The sequence below is a fragment of the Littorina saxatilis genome, linkage group LG2 (assembly GCF_037325665.1).
Source record: "Littorina saxatilis isolate snail1 linkage group LG2, US_GU_Lsax_2.0, whole genome shotgun sequence".
Taxonomy (NCBI): Eukaryota; Metazoa; Mollusca; class Gastropoda; order Littorinimorpha; family Littorinidae; genus Littorina; species Littorina saxatilis.
This window is the reverse complement of record NC_090246.1, coordinates 34297114-34311653: the sequence shown is the minus strand read 5'-3', so window position 1 is coordinate 34311653 and position 14540 is coordinate 34297114. Positions and strand designations below refer to the sequence as shown.

At 45.6% G+C, this 14540-nt stretch overlaps 1 protein-coding gene across 1 annotated transcript; it reads left to right on the top strand.

The window, feature by feature from the left end:
• Positions 1-7239: 7239 nt before the first annotated feature.
• LOC138952732 (uncharacterized) lies at positions 7240-12609 on the top strand. Its single transcript, XM_070324450.1, has 3 exons — positions 7240-7353; positions 11395-11632; positions 11897-12609. Exons 1-3 carry the CDS (start codon positions 7240-7242, stop codon positions 12607-12609), a joined length of 1065 nt encoding a protein of 354 aa, XP_070180551.1.
• Positions 12610-14540: the final 1931 nt, after the last annotated feature.

The window sequence follows — 14540 nt, the reverse complement described above, 5'->3', positions numbered from 1 at the left end:
GAAAGTTTAAAGAGGTTGAAAGTAAGGCAATAGAAAATCCCAAAGGCTATATGCTATAGGGTTTCAGCGTTGGTAGAACGGCGTGAGAGTAATCGTTTAATAATGGAGTGTGTCGTACAGGAGGGTGTTCTATGGTTTCATCACTGGAGGTAGGGTATGTGAGTCATTGGGTTTTTGTACGGGAGTGCTGTGTTTTGGGATGTTCTGTGAGAAGAGGTCTTGAATAAGAAAGTTTCGCTTAAATACTTCCAGGAAGTAAACCAACATCATTTCTTCTTAAACATTGGCAACATCTGTTGAGAAACTCGAAGATAACATCTTCAAGACTGGGTGGCCGAGTAGTAACGCACTTGCGCTCGGAAGCGAGAGGTTGCGAGTTCGACCCTGGGTCAGGGCGTTAGCAATTTTCTCTCCCCCCCCCCCCCCCCCCTTTCCGGCCTAACCAAGGTGGTGGGTTTAAGTGCTAGTCTTTCGGATGAGACGAAAAACCGAAGTCCCTTCGTGTACACTACATTGGGGTGTGCACGTTAAAGATCCCACGATTGACAAAAGGGTCTTTCCTGGCAAAATTGTATAGGCATAGATAAAAATGTCCACCAAAATACCCGTGTGACTTGGAATAATAGGCCGTGAAAAGTAGGATATGCGCCGAAATGGCTGCGATCTGCTGGCCGATGTGAATGCGTGATGTATTGTGTAAAACAAAATTCCATCTCACACGGCATAAATAAAATCCCTGCGCCTTGAATATGTGCGCGATATAAATTGCATAAAATAAAATAAAATAAAAAAAATCCCTGCGCTTAGAACTGTACCCACGGAATACGCGCGATATAAGCCTCATATTGATTGATTGATTGATCAAGTTAATTTTCAACAAGACAGCCCTTTCACTGAGCTTCGTGCACTAGACTGATGAGACCAGGGCTGAGGAGCAGGGGCGGGGACGTAGCTCAGTTGGTCGCGCGCTGGCTTTGTAGCCAGTTGGTCGCTATCAGCGTGGGTTCGATCCCCACGTTCGGCGAGAGATTTATTTCTCGGAGTCAACTTTGTGCAGACTCTCTTCGGTGTCCGAACACCCCCGTGTGCACACATGCGCACGAAAAAGATCCCACGTTCACAGCGAAAGTCTCAGGGCTTGGAAAACACGAAGACACGCATGCATCATCTCTCGTCTCTGATTATCATGATCGTATTTCGATACTTTGACGAGACAAACCCAATGCTGGGCCACAGCGGGTTTGTTCGAATCAAAGTATCACACCATATCTTCATCGTATTACCAATACCTGTTCCAATATATAGACCAGTTGGTCTAAGAGGACGTTAAACCCTAATAGTCAGTCAGTCTGAGGAGCACCAGAAAGTTACCAAATCGGAGGGAGCCTGCCGCGGTGTTGGATTGGTTGAACTTGAGTTTTGTTGTGATTTCAACCAATCAGACGCCGCGGCTTGTTAATGCCCAGTTGTGTGGCACCCTGTGCTCCTCAGCCCTGGTTCTCATTCTTCAGTAGCTGAGAAACCGTCGATTTTTGGTGAATGAATCTTTCAAAGAACACCCATACAAAACCACGCTCCTTGGTGTCGGCAAAACACCTTCAGGTTTAGCTACAGCTGCATGAATACTTCTGACCGGACCAGCAAAGACGCCTTGGACAATGGACAGCTTGGCTCGCAGCAATCAATCACTCACATTCACGCCAGAAGAATTATTCGTCTTCACAACACTGTCACTGGCACCTTCCCTATACGCCATGCCGCCAGGCAGGACTAATTCCTTTGAGATCTGAATGCTATATTCAATCCGTTTGACCACATGTACCCAGTGTCTGACCTGTCTGAAAACACCTCCGCGTGGAGGGGTTTTGCTGCCCGCCCAGTGAAGATAAAGAGGGAAAATTTTCTCTGCTCGCGCGGCAGCAAGCAGGATGTCTATGAACTGTATGCAAGAAAGGGGGATTGACACGTTTTCTCAGATTAGGTAGTGTACTAGTCTTGCTATTGCTCAGAAGAAGAAAGTAACCATTTAAAAAAATCGTGTTATTGTTGTTGTTGTTGTTTGTATTTTTTCTTCTTCTTCTTCTTTTTCTTTTTCCTCTTCTTCTGTTCCCTTGTGTTCATTTTGTTGTTCACCTTTATGTTATGCTGGAAGAGAGTCTTCATGATAATCTCTGTTATGTTTATAGTTAGGTAAGGATCCTTCGAAATAATACTGATTCTTTGGGGAAGCTTCAAGTGTTTCTTTGTAGACCACGGAGAGTTTAGTGTTCTAAAAATATTGCTGCTGTCTTTTTCTATTTTTGCTTTGTTTTGCGTGCGTGTGCATGCGTGGTGTTTTTTTTTTAATTTTTACTTTGTTTTTGTTTTTGTGTGTTTTTGTTTGTTGTTGATATTTTTGTTGTTGTTTTTTGCTCTGTTGCTTGCTGCTACTGTTGCAAACAGGACCCCTCTTTCTCTTCTTCTTCTTCTGCGTTCGTGGGCTGAAACTCCCACGTACACTCGTGTTTTTTGCACGAGTGGAATTTTACGTGTATGACCGTTTTTTACCCCGCCATTTAGGCAGCCATACGCCGTTTTCCGGGGAAGCATGCTGTGTATTTTCGTGTTTCTATAACCCACCGAACTCTGACATGGATTACAGGATCTTTTTCGTGCGCACTTGGTCTTGTGCTTGCGTGTACACACGGGGGTGTTCGGACACCGAGGAGAGTCTGCACACAAAGTTGACTCTGAGAAATAAATCTCTCGCCGAACGTGGGGACGAACTCACGCTGACAGCGGCCAACTGGATACAAATCCAGCGCGCTACCGACTGAGCTACATCCCCGCCCCACCCCCTCCTGATTGTTGTTCTTATTGTTTCGTTTTTTAGCATTCGCGCTTCTGTGATCTTTTGTGGGGATTATAATGTACCATGCAACTGTGACTTGCTGATGTGGCTGGCCGTAACTTTCGCTTCGATCTTCACCGGTGACTGTAAAAAGGCAAGCTGTCCACGCGTGCAGTCAACTAGGTAACGGCCACTATTAGTGGCGCCCACGAAAATCGATGGTCACAGCTGCTGAGCCATTGAAATTGCCTCCCAAATCTCCCCCTCCATCCCTTCCCCTCCTCCTCCCTCCACATGCACACACACTGACAAACGCACACCACCACCAGCATCACAACAACAAACCACCACCACCCTGACAGATTTCCCGTCCTCCACCCCTCCCGTCACCCCCCCACACACACACACACACACACACACACACACACGCACACACACACTCACACCACCATCATACCCCATCACTACCACCGACACTATAAACCTTCCAAATCACATCGTTCAACCCCTATCCACAACCTCACTGCACTCATGCTCACACACGTACACCACCACCACCACCACCGCCACTCGCAAATCTGCCTTTCCTATTTACTTCCACATCTCACCCAACACACACACACACACACACACACAAACACACACATAGTACACACACGCACGCGCGCGCCACCACCACATTACCCGTCACGCTTCCATCCCAAGAACCGTCGCGATCGACTGCAGTATATATGCTCTAGGTGGTCGCTAAAGCTCGTTCGGGAAGCTTAGTATCATACGTACCCTTAATGTCATTAAAGTGTGTGTATTCATCAACATGTAGTGTTACCCCAGACTGAAAATCACGTTTTTCTCTACACAATCAATAAAGGATGGCAACCCGAAATCAATATAGTAAAACCAACAAGAACACACACAAATCAAACACAATACAAAACGTAACGAGTGTTTTGGTAAGCTCTGATCAATCCTTCCGATGTTTTCTAAATCTGTACACTGAGATGGGAGTATTTTACTCGTTTGTATGCCAAATCTGGACAGTAGCACTTCAACCAGCTGCTTGCTAAACCTGAGCACTATGCTGCACACCTTGGGGGGAAAAAAATAAGAATATTAAAACGGCGACGACGACACTTGCAAGGCAGAGGTCAAGTATCGCAGGAGATATGACCAATGTTGTGTTGTATTGTAATGTATTGAAATGTATTGCATTGCATTGCATTGCATTGTATTGCATTACATTGCATTGCACTGCACGGCACGGCACCGCACTGCACTACACTGTACTGTATTGTATTGTATTGTATTGTATTGTATTGTATTGTATTGTATTGTATTGTATTGTATTGTATTGTATTGTATTGTATTGTATTGTATTGTATTGTATTGTATTGTATTGTATTGTATTGTATTGTATTGTATTGTATTGTATTTCATTGTATTGTATTGTATCCGCCATCATACCACGGCCACCTCCAAAAACCTGTTGAACACTCTGACTCAAACCAAGCACCTCCAGGCCACTCTTCCACCCCCACCACCATGCACCACCTCAGTCACCATCCGCCGTCACCTCCATGATGGACACTGTGTTTTTCAAACCCGTTCGTCCGAATGTACTGTTCAGCAAAGCTCAGCGCCTCAATCACCAAGCAGCCCTAGGCCACCACCACCACCACCACCACCACCTCAGGAATAATCTATCGTCATGTACATGCTGGACACTTTAGTTTTCAAACAATGTTCGTCCGAACACTGTGCAACGAAGCTCAACGCCTCAATCACCAAGCAGCCCCAGGCCACCACCACCCCCACCACCACTACCACCACCTTAGTAATTATCTATCGTCACCTCCACGCTGGACATTTTAGTTTTCAAACAATGTTCGTCCGAACACTGTGCAACGAAGCTCAACTCCTCGATCCTCAAGCAGCCCTAGTCCACCACAACCCCCCCCCACACACACACACACACACACACACAGACACACACACACCACCACCACCACTACCTCCACCTCAGTAATTATCTATCGTCACCACCACACTGGACACTTTGTTTTTAAACACCGTTCGTCAGAATACTGTTCAGCAAAATTCAGAGCCTCAATCAACATGCAACCGGCCCTAGGCCACCACCACCACCACCACCACCACCCCCGCCATCATCATCATCAGCCACGGCCGCCACCACGGACGGCTCATCAATACCCTCCATCTCTCCGACACGGCTGGCCGGCGCCCGAAACGCTTCACCGCGCGCCCTCCCCGCGTGCCGGAACCGTGAAAAGCCGCGAGGGTGTTGGCCGAGGCTTTGACTGTATGCAAATGCATCGGTTCCGCTCTTTGGCGCGAGGGAAATGCGACGAAATCGCCGATGAAAACCGGACTGAAAGAGAAGAAGCGAGGTGAAAAACGGGAAGCCATTTAAAAAGGCCGTGCGGAAGCACCCCGGCTCAGTGGCCACGGAGAGTGACTGAAAGGACCGCGAAGTAGAAAGAGGGAAAGAAAGAAAGAACCTGCCGGACCAGTCTAGTTGGTAGTAGCCACGTGTGTGCTGTTTTGAAGCTCGAACTGAAGCTGATGGGGTCGTGTTCGAACACTTAGTCTTTCACTTGGTTTAAACCATTTTGTATTTTTGTTTACATGTTTCGGCACTCGGTTACAACACAATGTGCAAATATAAAACTAAACGGTCATACACGTAAAAACCAACTCGTGCAAAAAAACAAACGAGTGCGCGCAGGAGTTTCAGCCCATTAACGCAGAAGAAGAAGAAGAAGATAAAAACATCATTTTCACTTGTGCTGGGCGACCCTGCAATTAATAATGATAATTATAAAACGTTCTTAAATAGCACTATTCACCACCAAACTTCAGGGCGCTTTACAATAATACATTGCAGTATAGGACATTAACATTCAACCAATCACATATAATAATAATATACACAGCACTAGCTGATGCTACTAAAGAAAAGAGATGACCCTTGTTTTAGCGATTAGCAGTCTGGCCGAACGGTAAACTCCCACAACGTCCCTCGGCATTCATGCATTGGGCAACCATGAAATTGTCGATCCCGTAATGCTAGGCGTCACCGGCACAGATAACTTGTGACGCCCGTTTGGACTGCTCTGAGGGACACCACCTGGAGACAGCGCTACAAAAGCTATACGGCCCCAAAGAGGACTTGGAGAGGACAGCACGTTTCGCCCTGCAGTCCGGACTGACGATCTAACAGCGAACGTCAAGAAGAAGAACTATTTCTTGAAAACCGGACTCTTGGAGGTCGGAACAATCTTATTCCGCCCAGGTCCTGCGAGCGTGGGTTTCCAACCACTGGACCTTCCTAGCATTTTGCAAAAATTCCGTACAGTGGATATAATTGATAATAATTATACGAGTACACTGGAGTTCGGGTCTGATGTTTTTGACTCGAACAAGACCGATATGGCAGTCGTTTCGACTCCCAGGTGTTCGATCGACTTGTCTCGTCATAACGACGACGACGACGACGATGACGATGATGATGATGATGATTGATGATGATGATGATGATGATGATGATGATGATGATGATGATGATGATGATGATGATGATGATGATGATGGTGGTGGTGGTTTGTTTGTTCGTTCATGGGCTGAAACTCCCACGGCTTTTACGTGTATGACCGTTTTTACCCCGCCATTTAGGCAGCCATACGCCGCTTTCGGAGGAAGCATGCTGGGTATTTTCGTGTTTCTGTAACCCACCGAACTCTGATATGGATTACAGGATCTTTTTCGTGCGCACTTGGTCTTGTGCTTGCGTGGACACACGGGGGTGTTCGGACACCGAGGAGAGTCTGCACACAAAGTTGACTCTGAGAAATAAATCTCTCGCCGAACGTGGGGACGAACTCACGCTGACAGCGGCCAACTGGATACAAATCCAGCGCGCTACCGACTGAGCTACATCCCCGCCCCAGGTGGGTGGGTGGTGGTGGTGATTCTTTTCATATTTTCCAAGACAAGAATTTTGTTGTGAGCTTGGGATCTTTGTCGTACGCAGGTGTGCATACGGGGGTGTTCGGACACCGAAGAGAATCGGCACCGACAAAGCCGATTCACGGAACTAATCACTCGGTCAAATTCGACCCTTTTAAAATACGTGTACGATAGTTGGGAAGCCTGCTAGCAGTAAAGCAGTGGTGACTACTCCCCCCATAAATCAGGGCTTAGTGTCGCCTCACGGCCGGTGGGGGGCCTGTTTCATTGGCACCCGGGGGAAGCGCTTAGAATCCCATCAAGAGACTTGCCTTTGCTACGGCGGCACGGTCCGGGGGATTCAATTTGCCCGGCCCTGAAACCCTTTTCGGTACCGGCTGGCCGCGCGTGACGAGGCTGATGGTAAATTGAGAGCATGAGTTATGGAAAGGCTGGAGTCTGGACAACAGAGTTCTGGACTGAGGGAACGGCTTGCTGTGGAGGCCGAGACTGTTGTGGAGGACTATGGCATCCTTGCTTGCTTGGGCTGTCTGAAGGTAGAGTCTGAGGAGACTTTGTTCTCTCACCTTAATTCCTTGGCCTGACAGAACAATACAGGTTCTCATGGATCTTTTTTGGTGTCCCTCATTGATGTCTTTACGTCAGTGCACCCTTTCCCTCTTTCATGTACGCGCGAGCAGAGAGGGGAGGGGGGGGGGGGGGTTGCACACCTTCAGCTGACTCAACAATCGATCATTAGTGTCGACTCAACGGAATTATGTTGGTCCGCGCCCCTCTCTCTTTCTCTCTCTCTTTCTCTCCCTCCCTCCGGCCTCTCTCTCTCTCTCCCTCCCTCTCTCTCTCTCTCTCTCTCCCTCCCTCCGGCCTCTCTCTCTCTCTCTCTCTCTCTCTCTCTCTCTCTCTCTCTCTCTCTCTCTCTCTCTCTCTCTCTCTCTCTCTCTCTCTCTCTCTCTCTCTTGGTATCGTGTGAATTTTACCGTCGATCACTTTACATGTGTAACCTCAATTAACATGTTGCATGTTTCGCTTTCGATTTGTATGTTGCTTACTTTGTCATTTTGTTGTTTATGTTTATTTGCTTGTTTGCTTACTTGTCGATTGTTTGCTGGTTCGTTCGTTTACTTTGTTTATTTGTCATGTTGCTTTACTTGTTTATCATTTATTAGACATTTGTATTAGAAGTAAGGACCGGTTGTAAGAAAAGGATCCTTGAAAAATAAAGTTCCATCATCTTCATCTCTCTCTCCCTCTCTCTCTCCCTCCCTCTCTCTCTCTCTCTCTCTCTCTCTCTCTCTCTCTCTCTCTCTCTCTCCCTCCCTCCCTCCTTCCCTCCCTCCCTCTCTCTCTCTCTCCCTCCCTCCCTCCCTCCCTCCCTCCCTCTCTCTCTCTCTCTCTCTCTCTCTCTCTCTCTCTCTCTCTCTCTCTCTCTCTCTCTCTCTCTCTCTCTCTCTCTCTCTCTCTCTCTCTCTCTCTCTTGGAACCGATGTAATCAAGGAGTTCTGTTCCCGTGTGTTGAACATGTTGTTTGAGCTCCCTCTTTAATTTATGATTTCTAAGTCGCAGGTATCCGTGCTCATCATGCATGTCTTCAGCTGTGAACGGTGAGTGGCAGATGTTAAAAATTAACGGGCCAAAAAGTCAAACTGCATGAACGCATGTTGCTTGCTGTCTTGACAAGGCCTACACTAGCCTATGCCATATATTTTCAAAGTTAAATTCCTTTTCAGAAAAGATTTGCAGGACGACTCAAGCTTTAAGTCGATAAATCAAAGGGTGTCTGCACGGAAATGTCAATGAGACGTACACCGTGACGTTTCAAGAGCTAACAGTTTCACTTCTTCTGCCCGTCAACCCAAGGCGTCCGCAATGTCAAAAGCCCGGATGAAAGCTTGGTGGCGATATATATCAGGGATATTACTACTTACCAGGAAGGCATGTACCTTTAACTTGAAATGTCATACAGCAGGTTTAAATCAGATAATTTACTCATCTTTGGACTTCCGCTTTAGAGGGCGTTGGCTTTGACCCCAGTCAAAGAGACTTGTACAGACAACAGGAAGTGCAATTAATCTGTGAGCGACAATTTCCGGTCGATGCCCGATTCGGTTTCCGGTTTCTGTTGAGTATTGGGTGATGATGAAATGGTCACTAGCAAAGAAAACACTGCAAAATCCCGGCTGCCTTATACCTCGCGGTTATGAATCATAATTGTTGTCCTCAGTGGCTGAATGAATTGGCAGGCAATAAAAGATTCCACTGTTCGGAGAAGTAAGTGGAGTAATTAGTCATTTATAGGACAAGGAACTACAACCATTCTTAACAACGTTACGATAATTAATCGTAATTGCTCTCGACGGTTCTACTGAAAGCTGTCGAGGTGCTTTTCACGCTAAGACCGTGTGCATTCAGAGAAACACCTCGAGTTGTGGACCAATGGCTTTGGTCGAAACATATTTCTAAAAATGTGTGTACACAATGCCTTAGTGGATTGCCATAGAATGAAAGAATAGTGTAGCGCTTTTCACAGTCACACTGCATTCATAGCTAGCAAACGCATAATTTTGTGAAAGAAGCTGCATGAATTCTGTCAAAAAAGAAAGCAAACGTAACATTAAGTAAATCATATTAGAAGGATTCAGAAAGGGATTAAAAAAATTGCTTGCTGTTTCATTTCCTTGGGTTACATCTGGGCAAAAGGAATAATGGTTGTGGGATCGTGATGGAAAAGGAGCCGTTTCCTCACCATCGTGCTTGAATACTGCTTCAAAATACTGAATTTACTTATATAAACAGTTTCAAACGGGTTCGCCGTTCTCATACTGATGCTGTGTGTGATATAATAGTTCAAAGGAAAGATGAAAACCACCTAGTCGCTCAGTCAAATGATACGTGGAATTAACTGGACAAATAAAAACCAAACGTGCAGCGAAAGTGATCTCTCTGCTGTGTGATCTTTTGTAAACAAAACTTTAATTCAATTGCAACAGCGTCACATACGTACAAATGTAATATATAATTACGTACTCATTATGCTTGTATTGGCGGATCCTTTACAGTTTCACAGAGCAGAACCAAACACGATGGCGGACACATTTCAACATGGCAAAGTTAATCAGAAAATGCTATGTATTGTTCATTTGTTTGTTTGTCAGTTATGAAAACCAACACCTAACTTTTGTATCCTTATCATAATGATCTAAAGAACCCCAAAATAGCCAAGGACACGGCCACATCAGTCTGCCATTGAGCCCCGACGAATCGACCACCCGGACTGACATTTCCAGACTAACGTTTCACTGTCATAATTGATCCGGCCCTTTAAGAGGATCGAAAACGGAGCAGAGCAAAAAATGCACAGCAAGACTAGGAAAGAGAAGACGACACGCACTGGCAGAATAGTTCTCTCTCCTTCGTTGTGTGAGTTCTGTAGCCACACTGGCTGGGAGCAGGCTTGGTTGGCAGCCGTGAACAGGCCCTGGCGCGGCGGTAGCCTTGTTCCTTTTCCCCTGTCGTCTGCCACTCGCCGGGTAAACAGGCGCGCGGCCTCTCAAACTCGCGCCCAACTGCTTGCGAATGGCGCTTGGTGGTATGCGACTTCCCTGTGCAACGTGTCTTTCGTACTTCTCCATGCGGTGCAATGACAGGTAGGATGGTTTTTATAGCAAATCCACGCTGTCAAGTGATCACTTGTCCCAAGACAAAATTAATAGGGGACGTGTACACACACACACACACACACACACACACACACGCACGTACGCACACACACACACACATACACACACGTACACACACACACTCACACACACACACACACACCTCCTGACCTGCTTACTATTCCATTTTGGCCGCAATTATTACGGATTCAGGCACCAAATTACGCAATTCCGGTCAGCTCGTTGAAATTCCGGTGGGCCAGAATGTCATGTCAATGTGTTGGGATCGTGGCAAAGGTGCACATCTACGATGTAATCACAGAACTATCTAATCAGTAATAAGCATTTTTATCCTACATACGTGAGAGAGACACCCGTGAGATAATAATCGTTCAAATCACACGTGTGTATATCATGTAAATGAGGTCATGCGTACGTGCGTGTGTGTGTGTGTGTGTGTGTGTGTGTGTGTACACGTCCCCTATTAAGAAAGAGATCCGTAAAGCAAAAGCTGTGTATAGGGACAAGATTCAAGATCAGTTCGCGTCAAACAAACCCCGTGAGGTATGGCAGGGCTTGCAGCAGGTCACTCAGTACAAGAAAAAGTCAGCAGCGTCAGACGATCACGACCCGACCCTTCCGGATAAACTAAACAGTTTCTACTGTAGGTTTGACGAGAAGAATCCAAACCCAGGTTATCGTCCCTCTTTGCCGGATGACCCCTCACTTCTGATCCCACCTTTCACTGTCCAGGAGGCGGAGGTGAAGAAGCTGTTTAAACAACAAAACGTCAGGAAAGCCTCGGGCCCGGATGGTGTTTCGACTGCTGCTCTTAAGTGTTGCTCTGATCAGTTAGCACCCGTGTTCACAGACATTTTTAATGAGTCCTTAGAGAAGCATTCTGTCCCCCGCTGTTTTAAGTCGTCGGTGATAGTCCCTGTCCCCAAGAAACCCCGTGTCGCCCAGCTTAATGACTACCGCCCAGTCGCACTCACATCAGTGGCCATGAAGGTTTTTGAGCGGATCGTTCTGTCCTACTTAAAGGCATGCACTGGTGCCTCACGTGACCCTCTCCAGTTCGCTTATCGGGCAAACAGATCGGTTGAGGACGCTGTAGCGCTAGGTCTGTTCCACATCCTGCGTCATCTGGAGAAGCCACGTTCATACGCTAGAATCTTATTTCTCGATTTTAGTAGTGCTTTTAATACAATTATCCCCCACATGCTGTTTGACAAGCTGTCAGCCCTGAACGTACATCCGTCCATCTGTCATTGGGTTCTAGACTTTCTCTTAGACCGTCCACAGGTAGTCAAGGTGAACGGTTCATACTCTTGCTCAGCCACGCTGAACACAGGGGCACCCCAGGGGTGTGTGCTTTCTCCACTTTTATTCACACTTTTCACGAACGACTGTGTATCATCAGATCCATCTGTGCTGGTTCTGAAGTTTTCAGATGACACGACAGTTGAGGGGCTGATTTCCAACGATGATGAAAGTGTGTATAGAGAGGAGGTGGAACAGTTGGTTGGCTGGTGCTCTGACAACAACTTAGAGCTCAATGTCTCTAAAACCAAAGAAATGATTGTAGATTTTAGAAAGAACAAACTCGCACTCACCCCTTTAGAGATCAACGGTGTAAGTGTTGAGCAGGTCGACTCCTTTAGATTTTTAGGCACAATCATCTCGAGCGACCTCACATGGGACAAAAACACAGAGCCCATCATCAAGAAGTGTCAGCAGAGGCTTCACTTCCTTAGACAGCTGAAGAAATTTAGACTGAACCAAGCCATCCAAAAGCAGTTCTATAGGGCCACTGTAGAAAGCATTCTGTGTTTTTCAGTCACCGTGTGGTTTAGCGGTGCCAGTGCTAGGAACAAGGAAGAGCTGGAGCGCATTGTCAGACAAGCGTCTCGTATTGTGGGTTGCGAACTTCCGTCAGTCGCCTCACTGTACAGCTCACGTTTAGCAAAGAGAGTTAGGGGTATAGTGGCAGACTCATCTCACCCAGCCGGCCATCTGTTCGAGCTCCTCCCGTCAGGCAAGCGCTTCCGCGCTCTGAAGAGCAGGACTTCTCGTTTCAGAAACAGTTTCTTTCCTGAGGCAGTCCTTGCGGCCTCAATGGTGGATCGTTCTTAGATCTGTTAGATCTGTGATATGTGTCAGTTAAAGTTTTGAAATGGATCGAGTATCCTTAAATGAAATATCTTAATAGATGTAAGGGTTGTGTCCCTTGAATAACTGTGTTAGCATGTACTCGGATTTATTATATTGATGACTATATTTTTAGATATGATTTTTAGGGAATTCATTTATCTTTATCCATGCAACCTGTGATTGCTCCTGTCAGATTGGTGCTAAAGGAACAACCAGTCCGTTTTGAACTGTCTGGTTGGTGTGCACACGTAGTGGGCCCAGTGAGATTGAACACTTTGTCTGTACATAGTTGTTGTGATATATGCGTGTGGAAGGAGTGTGAAGTTTTATGCATACACCATAACAAAATCCTGTGCTTTGCATTTGGTAAATAAACTGTTTGACTTGACTAGTCCTGTAAACACTATCAAATGTTTTTGAAGGATTGCAGTGAGACAGCCATGTCCAGTCATCCGTGACCGTGACCGCAGACCGCAAAAGTCTGGCATGGACCTGTTTTTCCACTGCTTATACAGGGTGGGCCACAAAAAGAGGGACAAAATCAAACTCTCATATTTTCTAAGAAAATAATTGTTTCTTTCTGACCAGAATGTCCTTTGTTGTTGTTAACCACACTACCAGTGTTTCTGAACTTATCAACCAAGCGTGTGATAGTATGACGATGTGGTATTTTCTTTCCAGGGTGTTCGCGTCGAAACTGTCTTTCAGCCAGAGTAGGCGACTTACAGTTCCACAATCTTGGTCCTCTCTTCGACGGAAAAGTGATCGTAGGGGTCCATTCTTCTGTCAGATAAAACTTACAGGTCTTCTGGATATATCACCTGAAAATCAGAAAGAAACAATTATTTTCTTAGAAAATATGAGAGTTTGATTTTGTCCCTCTTTTTGTGGCCCACGTCATCCAGCAGCGCGGGGCCTGGATTGAACATGTCATCAATTACTGACAAGAGCAACCAAATGTTCTTCGATTTCGAAATGCTTTGGTATAATAAAAATTTGAGATGTTGTCCACATCTGGTGAAAACAATCTTGCGAAAATTCTTGTATTTGTAGAAACTATTACAGTTTCTTTTTGTCCCTCTTTTTGTGGTACACCCTGTATATGATGCCAAAGTCGCTTTCGCTCGCAGTTCAATATTTAAAAAAACAAAACGTGTAAATCTGGTACGACACACTGCAAGCCATGTAGTATTCTCTATGAACATATGATCCGATCGTTGCACATCCATGATCACAAAACAGACTGCAAGCCATGTAGTATTCTCTATGAACATATGATCCGATCGTTGCACATCCATGATCACAAAACAGAACAACACATACGTGCGCACCCACACTGACACAGGAGATACAGAGAAATTACATACATGTACACGTTTTGCAGTGATACATATCGTTGTGACTGCTTAAAAATGTAGGCTAGTTTCTCCTTTATATAAACCACCTTCAATGGACTAGCTCCGTGACCTTCCGGTATAGAAATTTGCATTATGATCTACTATGACCAGTCCTGTTTTGCTTCAGATACATTGAGTCTTTTTGAAAACTTGTTTCTCTTTTAATCCAAGCTATGATTTAATAATCGCTTGAGAACTTTGAAATGATGAATTGAAAAGCTGCACCAACAATTTTGCAATCAAGGAATATAGATAGACCTGTGGAAGTTCCTGTGCCGCTAGTCTGAACATTCTTCAACACAATCTTCCTTTTAACCTGAGTGAGCCCTTTTGAAAGTTAGCAATTGAAACAAACTTACTTGAAACTTGTTTCTTATTCGATTAAAATAATGAATTAACATATATTTGAGAATTTATCACCTTAAACTGATGATGAATTCAAAAGCTACAAGCAAAGATGTTGTAAGACAAAGGAGGTTTGTTTGTTTGTTTGCCGGTTTGCTTAACGCCCAGCCG